At 39.4% G+C, this 20,145-nt stretch overlaps 1 protein-coding gene across 2 annotated transcripts in view; it reads left to right on the top strand.

Annotated features, from left to right (window-relative positions):
- Nucleotides 1-4,757: 4,757 nt before the first annotated feature.
- The window catches only part of ABL2 (ABL proto-oncogene 2, non-receptor tyrosine kinase), a 115,388-nt gene continuing 100,000 nt past the window's right edge, over nt 4,758-20,145 (top strand). For both annotated transcript variants that reach the window (XM_049868400.1, XM_049868397.1), the window contains exon 1: nt 4,758-5,195. In XM_049868400.1, the coding sequence (XP_049724357.1) occupies nt 5,039-5,195 (157 nt within the window). In that variant the 5' untranslated portion in view covers nt 4,758-5,038. The remainder of the gene's footprint in view (nt 5,196-20,145) is intronic.

Below are 20,145 nucleotides of genomic sequence, written 5' to 3'. Positions count from 1 at the left end.
AGCAATGGGGTTTTTGGGCTATTGTTTTTAGTTTAAATGTGGGGTGGGAGACTAGCCTAAATAAATACCGCAGAAATTGTCCCATGATCTAAGTATATACCAGTTGAAGAAATGAGGCTTGAAAAGTTGATGAACTTCTGAAAGCAGCAAGTTTTTTGTACTAATAGTAAATGCTTATACGACACTTACTGAATACCAAATACTGTTTTAAGTACTTTATATACATGAACTAACTTAATCCTCACGATAGCCTATAACGTCTGTGATGGTTAACGTTCTGTGTCAGCTTGGCTAGGCCATGATGCTCTGTGGTTTGGCAGGTATTATGCAATCATTCTCCATCTTGTGATCTGATGTGAACAGCCGATCGGTTAAAAGGGGAGTTTCTTTGCAGGTGTGGCCTGCATCCAATACACAAGGATGCTCTGGCAAAGCTCGCCCTCTCTTCATCTTGCATCTGACTTGTCATCCTCTGACCTCTGGTTTTTGGGACATGAGCCAGCAGTCTGCTGTCTGACCTGCTGATTTTGGGTTCATCAGCCCCTGCAACCACATGAGTTAGGAGAAGCCTCCAGCCTGATGCTTGACCCACGGATTTGGGACTTACCAGCCTCTGCAACTGCATGAGTCATTTCTGTGAAAGAAATCTTTCTTTCTCTATATTTATATTTATATATATATATATATGCTTCACTGGTTTTGTTCCTCTAGAGAACCCAGTCTAAAATAAGGTCCAAATCCCTTGCTATCAAGTCAATTCAGACTCATAGTGATCCATAGGACAGAGTAGAACCATCTCACAGGATTTCCAAGGCTGTCATTTTCATGAAAGCAGGCTGCCATCTTTTTCTGCCAAGGAGCAACTGGTGGGTTGGAACCACCAACCTTTTGGTTAGAAGCTTAGCTCTTAACCACTGCACCACGAGGGCTCCTCCCTATGATGTAGGTATTATTATCATTACCGTCACTTTACAGATGAAGAACTGAGACCCAAAAAGTTGAAGTACTTTGCCCAAAATCAAATACCTAGCAAGCATCAGAGCTAAGTTTGGGATTCAAGCAGCCTGGCTTCAGAGTCCCCACCCTTAGTCATTGCACTATATTATACTCACCTATCATATTTGTTGTTGTTAGTTGTTGTTGAGTTTACACCAACTCACGGTAACCTTATGTATAACAGAATGAAATGTTGCCTAGTCTTGCACCATCTTTATGATTGTTGGTATCATCTATCATACAGAATGCATGAATTAGCACAGAAACCAGAATGTTAACCCCAAATTAAAATACTCTCAGATAATAAAAATCAAACAATAAACCAAATTCTGGCTGTGTGATAATTTTTATCCCTTGTGAACTTTTTTCAGTAATTGAAAACATTTTGGAAATTTCAAAACAAAGTGCATTTTAAACACAGAAAAACTGATTTGAATGGAAAATTACTATTCTATTTAGTGCTAAAGTATAGTGTTTCTGTTGCCATTTTGGGGGCAATTTTAGTTATTTCTGGGTGGCAATGGAATAATATCATAGTGTTCTTATATATTTGCTGTTGTTCACCATCAAGTCAATTTTGACTCATGACAACCTCATATGTACAAAGTAGAACTGCTCCATAGGGTTTTCTTTTCTGCTGTTTTTTAAATGGTGAATAGGATTTTTATTTGTGTGAAGAAAATATGTTAATTATATTAAACGGAAACACACTGTTGTGCCAATATTGTTGTTCTTTCTCTTATTTTTTCCCCATTAGGATGCAGACACCCAATTCTTTCCCTCATCATTTTATCCCTCTCGCCCACCTCATTTTTATACTGTTCTTTATTGCAAAACTCTCAAAAGAATGTGGAAATTATAGAACTATACCATTAATATCACACGCAAGGAAAATTTTGCTGGAGATCATTCAAAAACGGCTGCAGCAGTATATCGACAGGGAACTACCAGAAATTCAGGCTGGTTTCAGAAGAGGACGTGGAAACAGGGATATCATTGCTGATGTCAGATGGATCCTGGCTGAAAGTAGAGAATACCAGAAGGATGTTTACCTGTGTTTTATTGATTATGCAAAGGCATTCGACTGTGTGGATCATAACAAACTATGGATAATACTGCGAAGAATGGGAATTCCGGAACACTTAATTGTGCTCATGAGGAACCTTTACATAGATCAAGAGGCAGTTGTTCGGACAGAACAAGGGGATACTGCTTGGTTTAAAGTCAGGAAAGCTGTGCATCAGGTTGTATTCTTTCAGCATACCTATTTAATCTGTATGCTGAACAAATAATCCGAGAAGCTGGACTATATGAAGAAGAATGGGGCTTCAGGATTGGAGGAAAACTCATTAACAACCTGCGTTATGCAGATGACACAACCTTGCTTGCTGAAAGCGAAGAGGACTTGAAGCACTTACTAATAAAGATCAAAGACCACAGCCTTCAGTAAACAAAAATCCTCACAACTGGACCAATGAGCAACATCACGATAAATGGAGAAAAGATTGAAGTTGTTAATGATTTCATTTTACTTGGATCCACAATCAACAGCCGTGGAAACAGCAGTCAAGAAATCAAAAGACACATTGCATTGGGCAAATCTGCTGCAAAGGACCTCTTCAAAGTGTTGAAGAGCAAAGATGTCACCTTGAAGATTAAGGTGCGCCTGATCCAAGCCATGGTATTTTCAATCGCATCATATGCATGTGAAAGCCAGACAATGAATAAGGAAGACCAAAGAAGAGTTGACGCCTTTGAATTGTGGTGTTGGTGGAGAATAGTGAATATACCGTGGACTGCCAAAAGAAGGAACAAATCTGTCTTGGAAGAAGTGCAGCCAGAATGCTCCTTAGAAGCAAGGATGTCGAGACTGCGTCTTACATACTTCGGACATGTTGTGAGGAGGGATCAGTCCCTGGAGAAGGACATCATGCTTGGCAGAGTACAGGGTCAGCAGAAAAGAGGAAGACCCTCAACGAGGTGGATTGACACAGTGGCTGCAACAATGAGGTCAAGCATAACAAGGATTGTAAGGATGGTGCAGGACCGGGCAGTGTTTCGTTCTGTTGTGCATAGGGTCGCTGTGAGTCGGAACCGACTTGACGGCACCTAACAACAATGACAACAACAACTCAAAAGAATTATGTATAGTTGTGTATACTCACGGTCTCCAATTCTTTTCCTTTCCATCTTCTTTTTTTTTTATTTTATTTTTGGTGAAAATATATACAGCAAAACCTGCTTCCATTCCACAGTTTCTAGACATAATGATCAGTGACACTGGTTACATTCTTCACATTGTGTCAACAGTCTCCTTATTTCTGTTCTAGTTATTTCACTTTCATTTACTCCCTAAGGTTTTCACGGATGTGACTTTTCAGAAGCAGATCTCTGGCCCTGTCTTCCTAGGTGCCTCTGGTTGGGTTTGAACCACCAACGTTTCTGTTAGGAGTCCAGCGCTTAGCCATTTGTGTCACCTGGTTTTTTAGGTGAGTATGACACTTTTTCTTCATGACACCACATCTACATCACTGGGTGGCTCACCTAAGGTCTGCCTGGTTCTGTGAAAGACCTTAAGGAGAGCTGCAGCCACCTCTCTCCCCAGCCCTCACCTTTCAACAGTTGTTTTGTTGCTTTTTTTTTGTAGTGGTTCCCATCCTCTCCGTTTTAATCTTAAACACGTTTTCTGTGTGGTACCTCCGATAACTGATACTTTTTTACAAGCAAATAGGGAAGCTAAAGGAATAGCAGGGGGAAAGCATTACCAAGTTCTTCAAAAATTAAAAAAAGAACTGCATCAGTATTAAGATTCAAGAACGCACAGTGGGGGGGAAATGATGAGTGATGACTGAATTGCATATATCCATATGTTTATGTACATATATGTATACATATTATACGTTATGTATATATACATACAATTTTCTCTTATAAGTTAAAGATAAGTAATTTTTGAGTCAGAAACAGGGTCAAAGATTTTTTTCCCTCTGTCATCAGAAAGAAGACATGGCCACGTGAGCGTATATAAAGCATGCCAGGAGAAGATTAGTTTTATTGTCAAGCCTTATAAGGGTAACAGAAATACACATGTGGTTAGACGGTAAAGGAGTGCAAGAGGAATTCATGGTATTATGAAGAATGAATCAAAACTGCTGCACCAGTGAGACTGAAAAACGCAGACAATCTACACAAGTGCAATTTAACATTATGAAATAATTTTTAAAATTTAAATAATAAATTTACAATTTAATTTATGACTCTTGGCCTGTCGCTGACAAAGGTGTTTAAAGGGATTCTCCTGGGTATTTCAGGGATCCTCACCTGGTTACCAAGGACTAACAGCCCCCAACTGTGCTTGCTATGGAGCTGTGCACGTGGTGGGCACTCAGCCCTCAACTGATTTGACAGGTGGAGGTGGGACCCCAAAAGGCGGTGGCGTGTAGACCAGAACGTGGGAGGGGGGTCGGCTGAGGAGAAGTTAGACGTGGAAAGCCGAGGTGTGGCAAAGGAACAGAGGGGCCAAAAGACCTGAAGAAGCGGTGGACTCGCAAATAAGGTGGGCACTGGGGAACCTGGGCCCAGACCCACCCTGCGAGGAGGCAGAGGCGCGGCGCGGAGGTGGCCCGGGGCGGGGCGGGGGCGGGGCCGGGGCGGAGCGGGGCGGGGCCGGGCCGCCGGAGGCCCTCCCTCTGAGCAACGGAGGTGACTGGTCGGGCGGGGAGGGAGGGAGGGAGGGGGCGGGAGACGCTCTGTCCCACGCTCTCCCAGTGCTCGGTGGCTTAAAGATGGCGGCGGCAGCTGCGGCGTTGGGGGCGCGGAGCGGCCGGAGGAGGAGGGAAAAGCAGAATCTCTGAGTCGCGGAGAGGCAGCGCAGCGGCTGCTGTGAGGAGTCCGGCTGCGGGGACGCCGGTGGCCCGGCCGCTCAGGGCCAGGCACTGGACTGGGGAGGACAGGCCAGAGCAGCTCCAGAGCCTGAGGCCGGAGCCGAGGAGGAATGTGACCAGGGGTCGGCGGGGGGCGCGCGGAGTACGCGAGCGCAGGGATGGGGCAGCAGGTGGGCCGCGTCGGGGAGGCTCCGGGTCTCCAGCAGCCGCAGCCCCGCGGGATCCGGGGCAGCAGTGCAGCCAGGCCCTCCGGCCGCAGGCGGGACCCGGCGGGGCGCTCCGCGGAGGCCGGCTTCAATATCTTCACCCAGCATGGTGAGTGTGCCCGGCGTGAGGGAGTGGGGGAGGCTGGGGGTGGGGCCGGGGCGGGGTGGGAGGCAGACAGGCAGCCTCAGGGGGTAGAGGGGTGCCTGAGAGTCGTGGTGGAATCTGCTGCCATTTGGGCCAGTCACGGGAGGCGAGGCACACCCCTCCCCCTTCCCGTCTCCAGCCTGGCTGGCAGCTCCGGGGGCGGAGAAGGAAAGAGAAGTGGTCTTAGGGAGCGTGGATGGACTGTCCTTTACCCTGCGAAGGTGCTGTGCGCCTAGGAGGAGAAGGTGGATGGTAACCCCAGGGTAGGGAAGGATGAAGGGAGGTGTGAGCTAAAACCAGAAGGTGGGAGTGAGTGCAAACCGGTTGTTAGCGAAGGGAACGTGAATTGTGCCCCAAGGGCTTGGGAAGTAGGAACTGAATCTCCGGAGATAGTGGCGTAAAATTTATAAGTGTAAATCAGGCGATGATAGTGTCAGGATATAATCTGTGAACAGTGCCCTGAAATATTTTTCTATGGGGAAGATAAGGGTAGTAATCTCATCACTGGACTCTGGCCACTTAGGAATTTTTTTTTTTTCATACTAGAAATGAAGGGCTTTAGCAGACCATCCTCTGTTCTGTGATTTTGAGTGAGACACAATTTTGAGATGGCTGGCAGGGGCTAGAGGTTAGTGGGTATGGTTTGGACTTTAGTCTGGATGTGCAAAGGGTCTTTCATTGTACCATATTGTGTGTGTGTGTGTACACGATTATGTACCTATATTTACCTTATAGAGTCTGGAACCCTTTACCTTGACCTCATTATCAGTGTTCTTTTAGAATAGGGTCCACACACTTTTGATCACAGAGCTTTATCAGTAAGAATTTTGAGTATATACATATTCCAATAAGTGGTCAGCAGTTCGAATCCACCAGCCACTCTTTGGAAACGCTATGGGGGCAGTTCTACTCTGTCCTGTAGGGTCCCTATAAGTTGGGATTGACTCAGTGGCAATGGGTTTTCTCCAATAATTTGTGTATCTATTATACACATGTACTACTTACTGTACTGTTATGAAATTTATAATTTTGGATAGAAGGAACAATTTAAGAAAGAATGAAATAAAAAATAAACTTAAGAGGTCCTAATATTTTTTTTCTGCAGCCCAGTGGATCCTGCTTTTGCACATCTTCTGAGGTGCACCTACACCACTTTTGAGACCCCTGTTGTAGAGGATGGAAGAGTGGAGAAGGGGAAAAAACAAAATTGACCTTCATCAGGTTGAGATACTCTAAGACCTGAGAAGAGCTGAAGAGATAGATGTTACTTTGGTAGAAAGGTCTGGATAATTCATTGGCTGAGGTTGAATGAGAGGTAGCAAACTGGAGTTTCTCTAAGAGGCATCTAGATGACAATAAAGGGTAAAAGAGACTGTGTTCTGTATTACACAATTTAGGGAAGGAGAGGAAGAAAAAAGTATGAATTATTAGAAATGTAGTTTTTGAGGAAGTAATGATAGATGGTAGCATGCAAAGGGGCAAACTCAAGGAGTGATGGCTACTAGGTGAGTTGTGTCAGAGTTTTGAGTTTGGACTTTGTGAATAAGCCAAGTTCTTTCTTAATGGTGGAGATATAGGTGATTTGGGGCAATCCCATTCAAGTTTTACATGTCTGCTGTTAAAGATGTGAGTGAGATCTGTTCAAGGTATATGAATATTTTGTGACGGTGCTATGTGAGTTACTTTTTATTGAAGTCATTTTCTAAAATGTAGGAGGAAGGAATGGATGAATAGTTTTAGGGAACAAATATATCCAAGTATTGTTATTTTGTGGGAAATGTTACTAAGCGTTAAACTTGCTCCAGTATGCAATGATGGTCCTGTTCATCTAATGTTTTATTCAGGAAGTAAGATTTTTAGAGAAGGAAGAAATCATGAGAAATGGAATAGAAAGAGGTTTTGAAGCTGGGATGGGATTTGGATCTATGGAGCAGGAAAAGGAGGGCAGTTTGGGCAGGAGAAACAACTTGAACAGGAACGATGGGACTGAACATCATTTGTTGATGGGACAGTGAGGAGAGACATGTGTTAGGAGTGAAGCAGTATTGTGAGTTGGGAAAAATCCTAGAGTAAAAATCCTAGAATAAAAATTGGCTTCACCTGGCTGGGTGATTTAGTCATTTAGCATTTTTGGGTTTTTTTTATCTGTAAAATGAGGAAGTTGGACTGGATGACCTCTAAAGTACCTTCTGACTCTTAAGATTTTATGATTCTAATTGAGAAGCAGTGGGAAGAAAACTTTGAATAGGTTGGATGGGACTGGGTTTTGGAAAATTTGGCAGCAGAGTTTATATCAGTTTACCTGATTGGCTAGTTAATAGGCTATGTCAATGAACCCGCGTTGGAAATGGTGAAAACCTGGCCTTGAGTGGAGGCAATGTAAATAGGAGGGGCAAGTTTAAGGGACATTTTATTCATTCAATAAGCAAAAGTTTTTTTTTGAGCACCTATTATGAACTGAAATGAGTTCTGGTGGCACAGTGGTTAAATCACTCAGCTGCTAACCAAAAGGTCGGTGGTTCGAACCTACCAGAACCCACCAGCCGTTCCATGGGAGAATGATGTGGAATTCTGCTTCTGTAAAGATTCACAGCCTTGAAAACCCTATGGGGCAGTTCTTCTCTCTTTTGTAGGGTTGGTGTGAGTTGGAATTGACTCGATGGCAGTGGGTTTTTGGCTTTAATTTAGTGTTGAGTACTTTTTTTTTCCTTTTTTTTGAATATCTGACATACCTCAACAGTTTGGTGATTTCACACCAATTTTACTTCCTTCACTCATTTGCTAAAAATTCTATTAAAATTAACCTTAAATTACAAAATTTTGAATAAATATTTCTCTCGAACTTGTGATTTTAAGTGGCCTGGTTTATTTCTTTTAGAATGTATGATTCATGTTTTAGCCTTTGCAGGATGAAAAATATGGGCACCCCAGATTGAAAATGATGTTGTAGAAAGAAGAGCAAGGCTGTTACAAGGAAATTTTTATTATGGTTAAATGCTCAGCTGCTAACTGGAAGGTTGGTGGTTCAAACCCATCAGCTGCTCTGTAGGAGAATAAAAACAAACCAGCCATTGCCTTGGAGTGGTAATCAACTCATCCTGACCTTAAGGACAGAGGAAAACGCCCCTGTATGGTTTCCAAGGAGCACCTGGTGGATTCAAAATGCCATCCTTTTGGTCAGCAGCCATAGCTCTTAACCACTACCCCACCAGGGTTTCCACAGGAGAATAGACCTGGCAATCTGTACCTGTAAAGATTTCAGTGTAGGAAACCCTATGGGGCAGTTTTTCTCTGTCCTATAAGGTCGCTGAGTCAGAATTGACTCAGTGGCACACAACAGTAGAATTGTCGCTGATTCTTATGAGAACTAAACTTTTAAGAGAAACCAACTGTTAGATTTTTATTTTTATTAACCTCCAAATCTGCATAAGTTATAGTATAGCTGTCTCTGTATTTTTAGCAAAATGACAAAATAAGTTGTGATACATTACAGATTCTGTTTCGTAGTCCAATTGACAGTAAGATCCCAGGTAAAATGATAAAGCCTGAAGTTTCTCTGTAAGGGTCTTCAGCCTGCTTTAAAAAAACAATAAAACACAGAAAAGAAAAACCAGCATTCTTTTTTGATTCTTTTCTATGTTCTTTTTTCCTGCTCACTCTTTCTTTTTCAAAATAGGGAATGATGATGCTAGTAATTAATACTTGTGTAGTTAGAGTTATTGAAGACCTTTAATGTCTTTTATCTCATTTGACTTTTACAACTAGTCTGTGGGATAAATGTTCAGGTATTGATCTTCCCATTTTGCAGAGTAAGAAGATTTAAAGAGAATTAAGTGACTTTCCAAGGTCACATAACTTAAGTGATGGAACTGGAGCTGAAATTTAAGTCTTTGTCTCCAAATTTTGCCATATGGTAGAGATTTAGAGAGCATGGGTTTTTGAATCAGAATTGGATTCAAATCCTGCCTGGTGTCTGATATTGGTAAATGGTTTGTCACTCTAGCCTCACTAGTTTGTTGAAAGAATTAAATAATAAAATTATATGAGGCTCTTAATGAAGTGCCAGGCACTAAGTGCTCAATAAATATCAGTTTTGTTGTTGTTATTTACCTGAAGTGTGAAGATTACATGAATTGCATGTGAAAATGTTTTGTAAGCTGTCTAAAACACTGCTGTTATCATCATCACGGTGATGTGTTATGCTAAAGTGTAGTGTTGTCTTAGCGTTTACACTTTGTCTTTATTTTCTCTTGATTGTCAAGTGGTTTTTATTTAGAAGATTTCCAGAAAGCAGCAAAAAAGGTAGGGAAATTGTAGGGACCAAACGGGAGAATCTGAAGTCACATTAGGCTTACCTTCCTGTGAAGGTAAATGTTAACTTCCTAGGATGATTGGCCTTAGGGGCTGGGTGTCAGTCAGAGGACACACAGCCCATGGCTCTTTTTCACTCTCACTCTTTTCTTGATGCATTTTTCTTCCTTCAGAGAAACTAAGGCTAATGTAAAAGGAAAGTTGGTGGACATCTCATTGTAAGCTGGTGCATTTGTTTGCTTGTTAATATTTAATGACCTTTTATATTGTGACATTCTTTAAGACTGTTCTGTGCCTCCCTGTATTTTACCTCTGGTTATGAAGTTTATTGTTAAACACATGTTTTAGTGGGATGTCTTTTTCTTAATATGATACTACTCATACAGAGATTTCAAAATATTTAAGAATGTTAACCTCATCAATCTTAACAATTTTTTCTCGAATAGGTAATTTCAGTCTCACTGTAGATTCTTCACCAGATCGTATAGAACAGTTCTCAAACTCTGGTGTGGAGAACTTGTTAAAACGCAGATTGCTGGGTCTCACCCCCAGAGTCTGATTTAGGTCTGAGGTGGGGGCTCTTTGAGGATTTGCTTTTCTGACAAATTTGCAGGTGTTGCTGTTTGGGAACCACATTTTGAGAAGTGCTGATATATGAGATTAAGAAGAGTGTTGGATTGAAAGTGGTTCAAATGTGTCAGAAGACATGATAGACTGATTCTCTTCTACTTAAAACTGGTTCAGAAGTCCACTTGTTCCAAGTCTAGTGTCTACATGCAAGTGACTGCTGTATTTTTTGATGGCAGGAAATGTTGATGTCCTTTGGTTTTGTCCTGAACATTTTTAATCTGTAAAAGTTCATATGTTGAAGTCTTGAGAGAGTCACTGTTGAAAGAATCTGAAGTCTCAGGAAAAAAGAGAGGTAGGGAACATAGGGTTCTGCTAACAAATTTGTGGTAGAGTGGGCTTCAGTTCCTAGAAGAAGCAGGTGATGAAATAATTGCCACTTAGTGCTGTGTACAAGGCAAGTTCTAAGTACTCTATTTCTGTTTACTCATTTATACCTCATAAAACTCTACTTGCCCGAGATTGAAAATGATTAGAAACCAAAGAAATGGGAATATCTATTTGTGAGTCTACAGTTTTAGTATATGATGGTGCTTAGTTACCTTTTGGGTGAGTTACCTTTTGGGGTATGAGTATGTGTATGTGTATATATAAAGATTTTTAGGATTGTTTACCCCATCTCTCTTGAGACCAGAATGGTAGGCCAAGATTAGATCTGTGTAATCCGTCATTGGCTGTAGACTGAAACTTTGACATGGTGGTTTAACCAAGGGGGCATTAGGCGCTCATCCTGCTATGTGGAATCTCATGGTAACATTGAACTACTGTGCTAGCCTCTAGGCATAGTGTTACTAATATTTCTTATGTAAAGACTTTTTATATTCCTCTCCCTCTCCCCTGTACCCCTCGATAAGTTACAACTCTCTTTTCATCCTCTTGGCTTTTTAGAAATTATCAAGATGGTTTACAGGTATCATGATAGTATGTTAGGCTGCTGTAAGAGAATGAGTGCGCTGAACCGTATTCCTTTTTTTTTTTTTTAATTTTTATTGTGTTTTAAGTGAAAGTTTACAAATCAAGTCAGTCTCTCATACAAAAATTATATACACCTTGCTATACACTCCTAATTGCTCTCCCCCTAATGAGACAGCACACTCCTTCCCTCCACTCTCAATTTTCGTGTCCATTCCTCCAGCTTCTGACCCCCTCCGCCCTCTCATCTCCCCTCCAGACAGGAGATGCCAACATAGTCTCATGTGTCTCCTTGATCCCAAAAACTCATTCTTCATCGGTATCATTTTCTATCCCATAGCCCAGTCCAATCCCTGTCTGAAGAGTTGGCTTTGGGAATGGTTCCTGTCTTGGGCTAACAGAAGGTCTAGGGACCATGACCTCCGGGGTCCTTCTAGTCTCAGTCAGACCATTAAGTCTGGTCTTTTTATGAGAATTTGGGGTTTGCATCCTACTGCCCTCCTGCTCCCTCAGGGGTTCCCTGTTGTGTTCCCTGTCAGGGCAGTCATCCATTGTAGCCGGGCACCATGTAGTTCTGGTCTCAGGCTGATGCAGTCTCTGTGAACCATATTTCTTTATGAATGTGAAAAAGAATATAAAATATTAGCTTTATATACCCTCTAATAACAGCAGTTGACTTATTAGACTATACTAATAGAAGTTCTTTAGAGAATTACTGACTGATAATATTGCATATATAGGCAGTGAGGTACTGATTGCATATTTGTGTAAATGAGTCTTGGATTCTAAGATACTAGGTTGCAAGGATTGTCTTCTTTACTTTGTATCCTTTACACACAGTACCTGTCACCTAAGTAGGTGTCTTAGTAATTGTGGAACAATTTTTTCTTATATATTCAACATAAATACTTCTTTTTATTATTTCTCTGGTAAAACCCAAACCAAACCCATTGCCATCGAGTTGATTCTGACTGATAGCAACCCTGTAGGACAGGGTTGAACTGCCCCATAGGGTTTCCAAGGCTGTAATCTTTTTGGAAGCAGACTGCCACATCTTTCTGAGGCAGAGTGGCTGGTGGATTCGAACTGCCAACCTTTCGGTTAGCAGCTGAGCACTTAACCATTGTCCCACCAGGGCTGCTCCCATTTCTATTAAAAAAAAGAAATCAAACCCTTTGCTGTCGAATCAATTCTGACTCATAGCGACCCTATAGGACAGAGCAGAACTGCCCTATAGGGTTTCCAAGGAGTGGCTGGTGGATTTGAACTGCCTACCATTGGGTTAGCAGCCACAGCTCTTAACCACTGTGCCACCAGGGCTCCATTTCTATAATAATAATATTTAAAAAAACCAAACCCGTTGCTGTTGAGTTGATTCTGAATCATAGCGACCCTATAGGACAGAATAGAACTGCCCCATAGGTTTTCCAAGGAGCACCTGGTGGATTCGAACTGCCGACGTTTTGGTTAGCAGCCATAACTCTTAACCACTATGCCACCAGGGTTTCCCCATTTCTATAATAGTGTCAATTAAAAAAAAGTATTTAAATGACAATTCTGATTAGTGATGGTTTTATCTGATAAAAATGTGTAGGTTGCTATTTTTTTCTTGGTATCAGAATATGAACTGATATTGAATATGAATCAGGTATCAGATGTTAGGAACTTATTTATATGCTAGGTGTTTTGGGGCTAAGCATTCATTTTTACTCTAGTGATCTTGGGTTAGAATCTGTGTAACCACTTAAAGTGATAGGTTTAACTTATTAGTTGCAATATGTAACTGTAAAAACCCAAAACCAAACCCATTGCCTTTGAGTTGACCTGACTCATAGTGACCCTATAGGACAGAGTAGAACTGCCCTACAGGGTTTCCAAGGCTATAATCTCTTATAGGCGGGGCAGTTGGTGAGTTCGAGTAGCTGATCTTTGGTTAGCAGCCAGCGCTTAACCACTGTGCCACCAGGATTCCTTTCTGTAACTATAAGGCCTTTTGTCCAGTAACATGGCAGGAAAAGATTTTTTTTTTTTTAATTTTAGCTTAACCCTAGAGTATTTTAACATATTTTCTGTTTATTGAATTATTTTACATTAATTGCCTGTGCTAGCAGCTATATTAAAGGCTCTGAGATTATTCGTAGGTGTAATTTAGACAACTGCTGTGCTTAGGAATGGTGCTGCTCAAATATATTTTGATGAACATCCTCATAAAACAGCTGAAAAGCTAGTCTTGTGTGGAAGTGTGATATTTAGTACAGTAACTTGTGGTTACTAATCTCGAACTTTTTGGATTGAGTACAAAATTTCAGTATGTAAATTTGTGGTCATTATGCTAATTAGAAGGAGCTCTGGTGGCACAGTGGTTAAGCGCTTGACTGCTAACCGAAAGGTCAGTGGTTTGAACCTATAAGCCGCTCCAAAGGGACAAAGATGTGACAGTCTGCTTCCATAAAGATTTACAGCCTTGGAAACTCTATGGGGCAGTTCTGTGCTGTCCTACAGGGTTGCTATGAGTTGAATCGACTCCACGGCAGTGGGTGGGTTTGGATACTAATTAGAAGGTTGCCCTAGTGGCATAATGGTTAAGTACTGGTTGCTAACCAAAAGGTGGGCGATTCAAACCCATCAGTGGTTCTGTGGGAGAAAAGAACTGGCAATCTGTTCCTGTAAAGATTATAGCCTAGGAAATCCTATGGGGCAGCTCTACTCTGTCCTGTAAGGTTGCAATGGTCGGAATTCACTTGACAGCACACAGTAACAACAATGCTAGTTAGAAAAAATTCTCAGTTTTGGTTTTGATTGAACTTTTCATTCAAATGAATGCATGGGTAAATAACCTGTTGCTGTCAAGCCGATTCCAACTCATAGTGACCCTGTAGGAGAGAATAGAACTGCCCCAGAGAGTTTTCAAAGAGTGCCTGGTGGATTAGAGCTGCCAACCTTTCACTTAGCAGCTATAGCTGATAACTGCTATGCCACCAGGGTTTCAGCATGGGTAAATATACATTAAATACAATACTATCCTAAATTTAATTTTGGTTGCTTAAAAAAAAAATCAAAACTATATATATATGTTTTTTTCCTCTTTGCTTTATGTGACCTATAGCACCTGTTTTAATTGTGCTGTGTCTGCGGCTGTGGTGCTTCCGTCTCACAGTGAACTCTGCCAGTATTGGTTTTTGATACAGCAGAACACAATGCTCAGCAGGCCCAGGCCATTTGTATTCCCTGGTTTGCTTTCCAGGGAGAGGGAGGGTTTAGAAACCTTTCACTTGATGTGTCAAAGTTAAAGAAAATGTTCTGTGTCTTAATATATATCTGCAGTATGTACATCTGCAATTTTGTTAACATGTTCCTCTCCCAGTGCTAATTTCAGCAAATTAGAATAACAATAGTGAGTTAGGACTGAAGATTGTCACTTAGCATTTTGTGGTTCCAGATAATTACTAAGAACACATTTTCCTAAAATTAACGATACTAACAAGCACAATTCGTACCATCCATCTGTTCTTTATAGAAAAGAAAGGTTGATAGGTGAAGTTTTTTGTTATAGTAGCTTTCTTTTATTAATTTTGAAATTTGCATTTTTAATTACATAAAAATCGATGACAGCATCTCATTAAAAGAAAAAGGTCAAACAGTACTGAATCATATAGACTAGACATGAAAGTCCGTTTTGACTTCCCTATTCCCAGACCGTTCATCTCACGTACTTCGGACTTGTTATCAGGAGGGACCAGTCCCTGGAGAAGGACATCATGCTTGGTAAAGAAGAAAACTCTCTATGATACGGATTGACACTGTGGCTGCAACAATGGTCTCAAGCATAGCAACAATTGTGAGGATGGCACAGGACTGGACATTGTTTCATTCTGTTGTACATAGAGTCACCATGAGTCAGAACCAACTCAATGGCACCTAACATCAAGAATATTCCCAGTCAATATTCTTGCATTGGAGGAAACCACTGTTCATGGTTTGATGTACATTCTCCGAGAACTTTCTATGTGTGTAAATATATATGAATGCACATATTAATATTTCTCTTGCCATTTCATAAATGACATCACACTCTATGATTTTTCCACTAAACTTGTTTTTTTCTTGTATTACCAACTTGAATCCATCTGAGATTTATGTATATTTGAGGTTGGAACCAACTTGAAATGTTTTGCCATTGCCATAATACCAGTGTTTCTAGACAACCTGTCTTTGCCAGTATGTATAAATTTCTCATTCTTTTTTGACAGCTTTGTAGTGTTCCATGCTCTAGATATGAATTTAACCATTTCCTTATTGATAAATATGTTTACAAGATTACAAAAAAACCTTTTTTTTTTTCCTTCTGTTTTTTTTTTTTCTTACACCACCAACTTGAATCCATCTGAGATTTATATATGTTTGAGGTTGGAACCAACTTAATGTTTTTCTGTTGCCACAATACCAATTAGTGAATCAAGTCCATCAATTTCCCACTGATTTGAGGAGTCATATTTATCATGTATTAAATTCTCATATGTACACAAGTCTTTAAAAAATTCTATTATTCCATTGATCTTTGTCTCTTCCTGTTCATTGTTAACATACTGTCTTAATTATTATAGCCTTAAAGTGTGTATGTGTTTTATCTGGCTAGCTCCCCGATCATTACGTTCATTTTCAAAATTGATTTGGTGTTGTTACATATTGTCCAAAGTTCTTTAGGATTAAACTGTTAAGATTTAGAAAATCTCAATCGGATTTTGATAGTGATTGTTATTACATTATAGATTAATTTGGGGGTGAATTGATATTGTTGCATTATTGTGTTCTTACATCCAAAAACATGGCGTCCCTTTACCAATTCAGGTCATGTTATATGTCCTTCAGTAAAAAAATTTTCATTGTCCTCGTATTATTTTTAGACATTTCTTGCTAGGTCTATTCCTGGGCATTTTATAATTTTTGTTGTTATCGTGAGGGAATCTTTGTATTACATTTCCTAACTGCTTACTGCAAGTATGTTGTTGTTAATTGCCACTTCGTCGATTCTAACTCATGTGTGCAAAGTAGAACTGCTACATACGATTTTCAAGGCTGCGACCTTTTAGAAGCAGATTGACAGGCCTGTCTTCCAAGGTTTCTCTGGGTAGACTTGAACAGACAACCTTTCGGTTAATAGTCCAGAGCTGAACCATTTGTGCCACCGGGGACTCCTAGTGCAAGGGTATAGGAAGACAATTTGTGTATGTTGGATCTTGGGTCTGGTTGCCTTCCTGTATTCTTGGTGTATCTGATAGTTTCCCATTTAATTCTTTTAGATTTTCTAGGTATATAATCGTATTAACTACAGAAGTAACTTTCTGCCAATGTTTTTATCTTCCTTAAAACTGGTATTACTAGAATTTTTTTTTAATCCCATTATAAAAGGATAATTCTGATAGAATATTTAAACTATTGTTACTATCCATCTTGGTTGCATTTCCGTGATACATAATATACTATCTGGCATTTGGTTGGAGGAGGCGTGGCAGAGATGGAGGGTTGGTTACAAAGAGAGATCATCTCTCATTCTTCCTTAATGAATTGTTGCTATAATTATTAGTAGTGATAAGACAGATTTTGTCCATTTAGTTTCTATAAAATATCTGATGTATCTATAGTACAAATGTATCTTCAGAGGAATTCACTAGTATATTTTAATAGGGCAACTAGAAAACTTGTGGTTATTTCTTCACATGTTGTGTAAAGAAATGCCATTTAGCTTCTAGAATAAAGCATACAATTACTGGTACATTTAAGATATGTTTTTGCATTGAGAAAAGTGTTAAGTTTTATAAATACAGACAGTCCTTATGTTGGTGAGCTTTGTGACAACTACTGTTTAGAACTCTGAGCATAGATTTTGGCAAATGTAAACCTCTTAGCTATGGAAAAGATGTATATTCTGTGGCTACTGTAGAGTTCAGGTGCTCTCCAGAACATCTGGACTTGTGTTAAGTTTTGGAATCAATATATTTTTTAACACTGCTTACAGTTCGTTAACTGACTCTAAAACTAATTCCTTGTTTAATTATCAGAAATTAAGTTTCCAAAACCCGTAAAAGTCTAAAATCTGCTCTTATTGTGTGAAAAAGATTTTTTAAAGGAAATATTTAAAACATACACAAAAGTATGACATATAAAAGAAAGCCCAAGTATCCACCATTCTGATTTAACAAATAACATTTTCCACTATTTTTATTTTTTTTTAAAGAAATAAAGCACTGTAGGGACAGTTGAGTACCTTTTGTATGCCTTCTCAAACTCATTCTTTTCCGTCCCTACCCTGAAGTTAGCACTACTCTGATATTGGTGTTTATCTTTTCCTTCCACATAGTTACATTTTGATTTCATATGTAATTACGGTGTCTGTAATATATGTGTGTGTGCACACAGGCACGGGAGCATGTGGGTATTTCAGTATGTAGTTTTATATGTTTGAAAGATTTACATTAATTCTATACTGTATGTATCATCTTGCAACTTTCTTTTTTACTGTACTGTGTGTTTTTGAGATATATTCGTGTTCAAATATATACAGTTCTAGTATTCCATTGTATATGTGTACCACAGTTGATACAGAATTTTTCCTGTTGATGTTAGATTCTTTCTAGTTTTGCATAAGATAAATGTTTTAAATTGCTGTTGGCTGTGACCAGAAAACTATTTTTAGTTATTATTTTTATCAGTAATACAGTAAAACCTGTGAAAGAGAGACTTCTGGCTGGTAGAAACCTGCCAGAGAAGGAAAACTAAAAATATATTCACTAAAACGAGTGATAGATAAGTGGTAAGACTGCACCCTGTCAGAGGCGAGAAACTTTCGAGACCCTGAAAAACAAGGTAGTTCCTTTGAGTTCTGGCTCTCACAGATTTCACTGTACATGCAGATTTAAAGAGTCAAAGAATATTATAAGATCTAAAATGAAAAAAAAAAAAACAGTAGCCCCCTGCCTATTTCCCTCTTTAGACCTGCACTGTCTAATATGGTAGCTACTAGCCACATACAACTGTTGAGCACTTAAAATGTGGCACATTCTAATTGAGAAGTGCTTTAAGTGTGTAAAATGTACCTTATTTCAGAGACCCAGTGTGAAAAAAGAATGTAAAATGTCACATTAACATTTTTACATTTATTGCATGTTGAAGTGATAATGCTTTGGATATATTAGATTAAATAAAATTTGTTTTAAAATTAATTTTACAAATTCAAGAAAATTTTAATGTACCTGACGATCTGTTCCCATAAAGATTACAGCCTAGGAAACCCTGTGGGGCAATTCTGCTCCATCATATTGGGTTCTAATGAGTCAGAATTGAATTGGCAGCGTACAACAACAACTAGCAAATATAAACTGACATGTTGCCCACATTATATTTCTGTTGGACAGTGCTGCTTTATTTTTTTATTTTTACTTTTATTTATTTTTTAATTGTACTTTAGATGAAGGTTTACAGAGCAAACTAGCTTCTCATTAAACAATATCTGTATTGTTTTGTGACATTGGTTGCCAACCCTGGACAGTGCTGCTTTAGATGGTAAACCCTATGAGAGTAGGGACCTGGTCTTAATTACCACTGCATTCCCAGTACCTTTAACAGTGTCCCAATAACTATTTAAATGAATTCATATAATCAGCAAGTAGGGAGAAAGTATTTTTCTTCATTGTACATTTAGGGATATCATACCTGGCATGGTACAATGCAGATTTTAGTCCACGGAGGTGCTTTGAGCTACAACCCCAGTATTCCAGCTTTTTGGCTTTGCAGTTATTAATTCGTAAATTTACTTTAAATTTGACTTTATTTTCCAGTGTATATTTTTCCTTCGCTGACCTTATTTTAGTTCGTCGTCAGTTGTTAGGTGCCATCGAGTCAGCTCCAACTCATAGTGACCCTGTGTACAAGAGAACAAAACACAACCAGGTCCTGTGCTGTCCTCACAATTGTTTCTGTTTGAGCCCATTGTTGCAGCCAATGTGTCAGTCCATCTCGTTGAGTATCTTCCTCTTTTTCATTGACCCTCTACCAAGCATGATGTCCCTCTCCTGGAATTGGTCCCACCTGATAACTTGTCCAGGTTATGTAAGGTGAACTTTAGCTTAACTGGCGTTAAATGCTGACTAAGTTATTTTACTCCTAGCATTCAGCTTTACTGGAGCACCTGCTAGTACTCTGCCCTTAAAGAGCAATAAGCCATAGAAGTATTAGGCCACAGCAAAATTAGCATAAACCTATGATTTTTGTCATCACTGGAAATCCTGGATATTTTCACATCACATTACAGTTGATTGAGGTATTTTGAAGAATTTTTTACCCTACTTTGAAATTGTGGTAGTTATTGGACTTGTCATTAGAGTGTAGTATTTAACTTGTTAAGTATAGAAGCACATACATTGCCATATCATACATTGAAAAATATTTTGATAACCAGTGGTATTGAAATACAGTTTTCTTTGTAATCCCATGTATTTTATTTTATACATTAAAAGACATTATACTAAAAAGGTCTTTAGAGGGTTTCATAGTACCAAAAAATGTTAAGAGTTCCTGAGCTAAGAGTTTGGAGACAAACTATTTGGTTTGTAATTCCTAACTTCTTTGTGGTGTAGTTGCCTGATCTGTAAAATAGGAATAATAATAGTACACCTATCTTGTGGTGTTATTATCAGGATGAAATGAGTTCATATATGTAAGACATTTAGAGCAGTGCCAGAATCTTAGTAAGCTTACTGTCCACCTGGGAATGTATGTGGATTAATTTAAAACAAACTCCCCTAGGGTTTGTGTAACTGTTTGTTTGGAAGGTTAAAATGGACACATTTTACTATTTTGTGTTTATTTTTCAATTTTTTATTTTTAATTTGTATAGCGGACTTTAAAACAATGGTTCCCTGTATATCAGATATCAGAATCACTCCACTGCTGTACTTGTTAATAGTATTTTGTCTGCGATGCCCCAGTTTACTAAATTAGCATATTTCAAGGTACATTCTGGGGAACTAAATCTTTTCAAATACTTCATAGATGATTCTATTACATA

The sequence above is a fragment of the Elephas maximus genome, chromosome 24, assembly GCF_024166365.1.
Source record: "Elephas maximus indicus isolate mEleMax1 chromosome 24, mEleMax1 primary haplotype, whole genome shotgun sequence".
NCBI classification, from domain to species: domain Eukaryota; kingdom Metazoa; phylum Chordata; class Mammalia; order Proboscidea; family Elephantidae; genus Elephas; species Elephas maximus.
The sequence above is the reverse complement of the archived record's forward strand: the minus strand, read 5'-3'. Positions and strand labels throughout refer to the sequence as shown.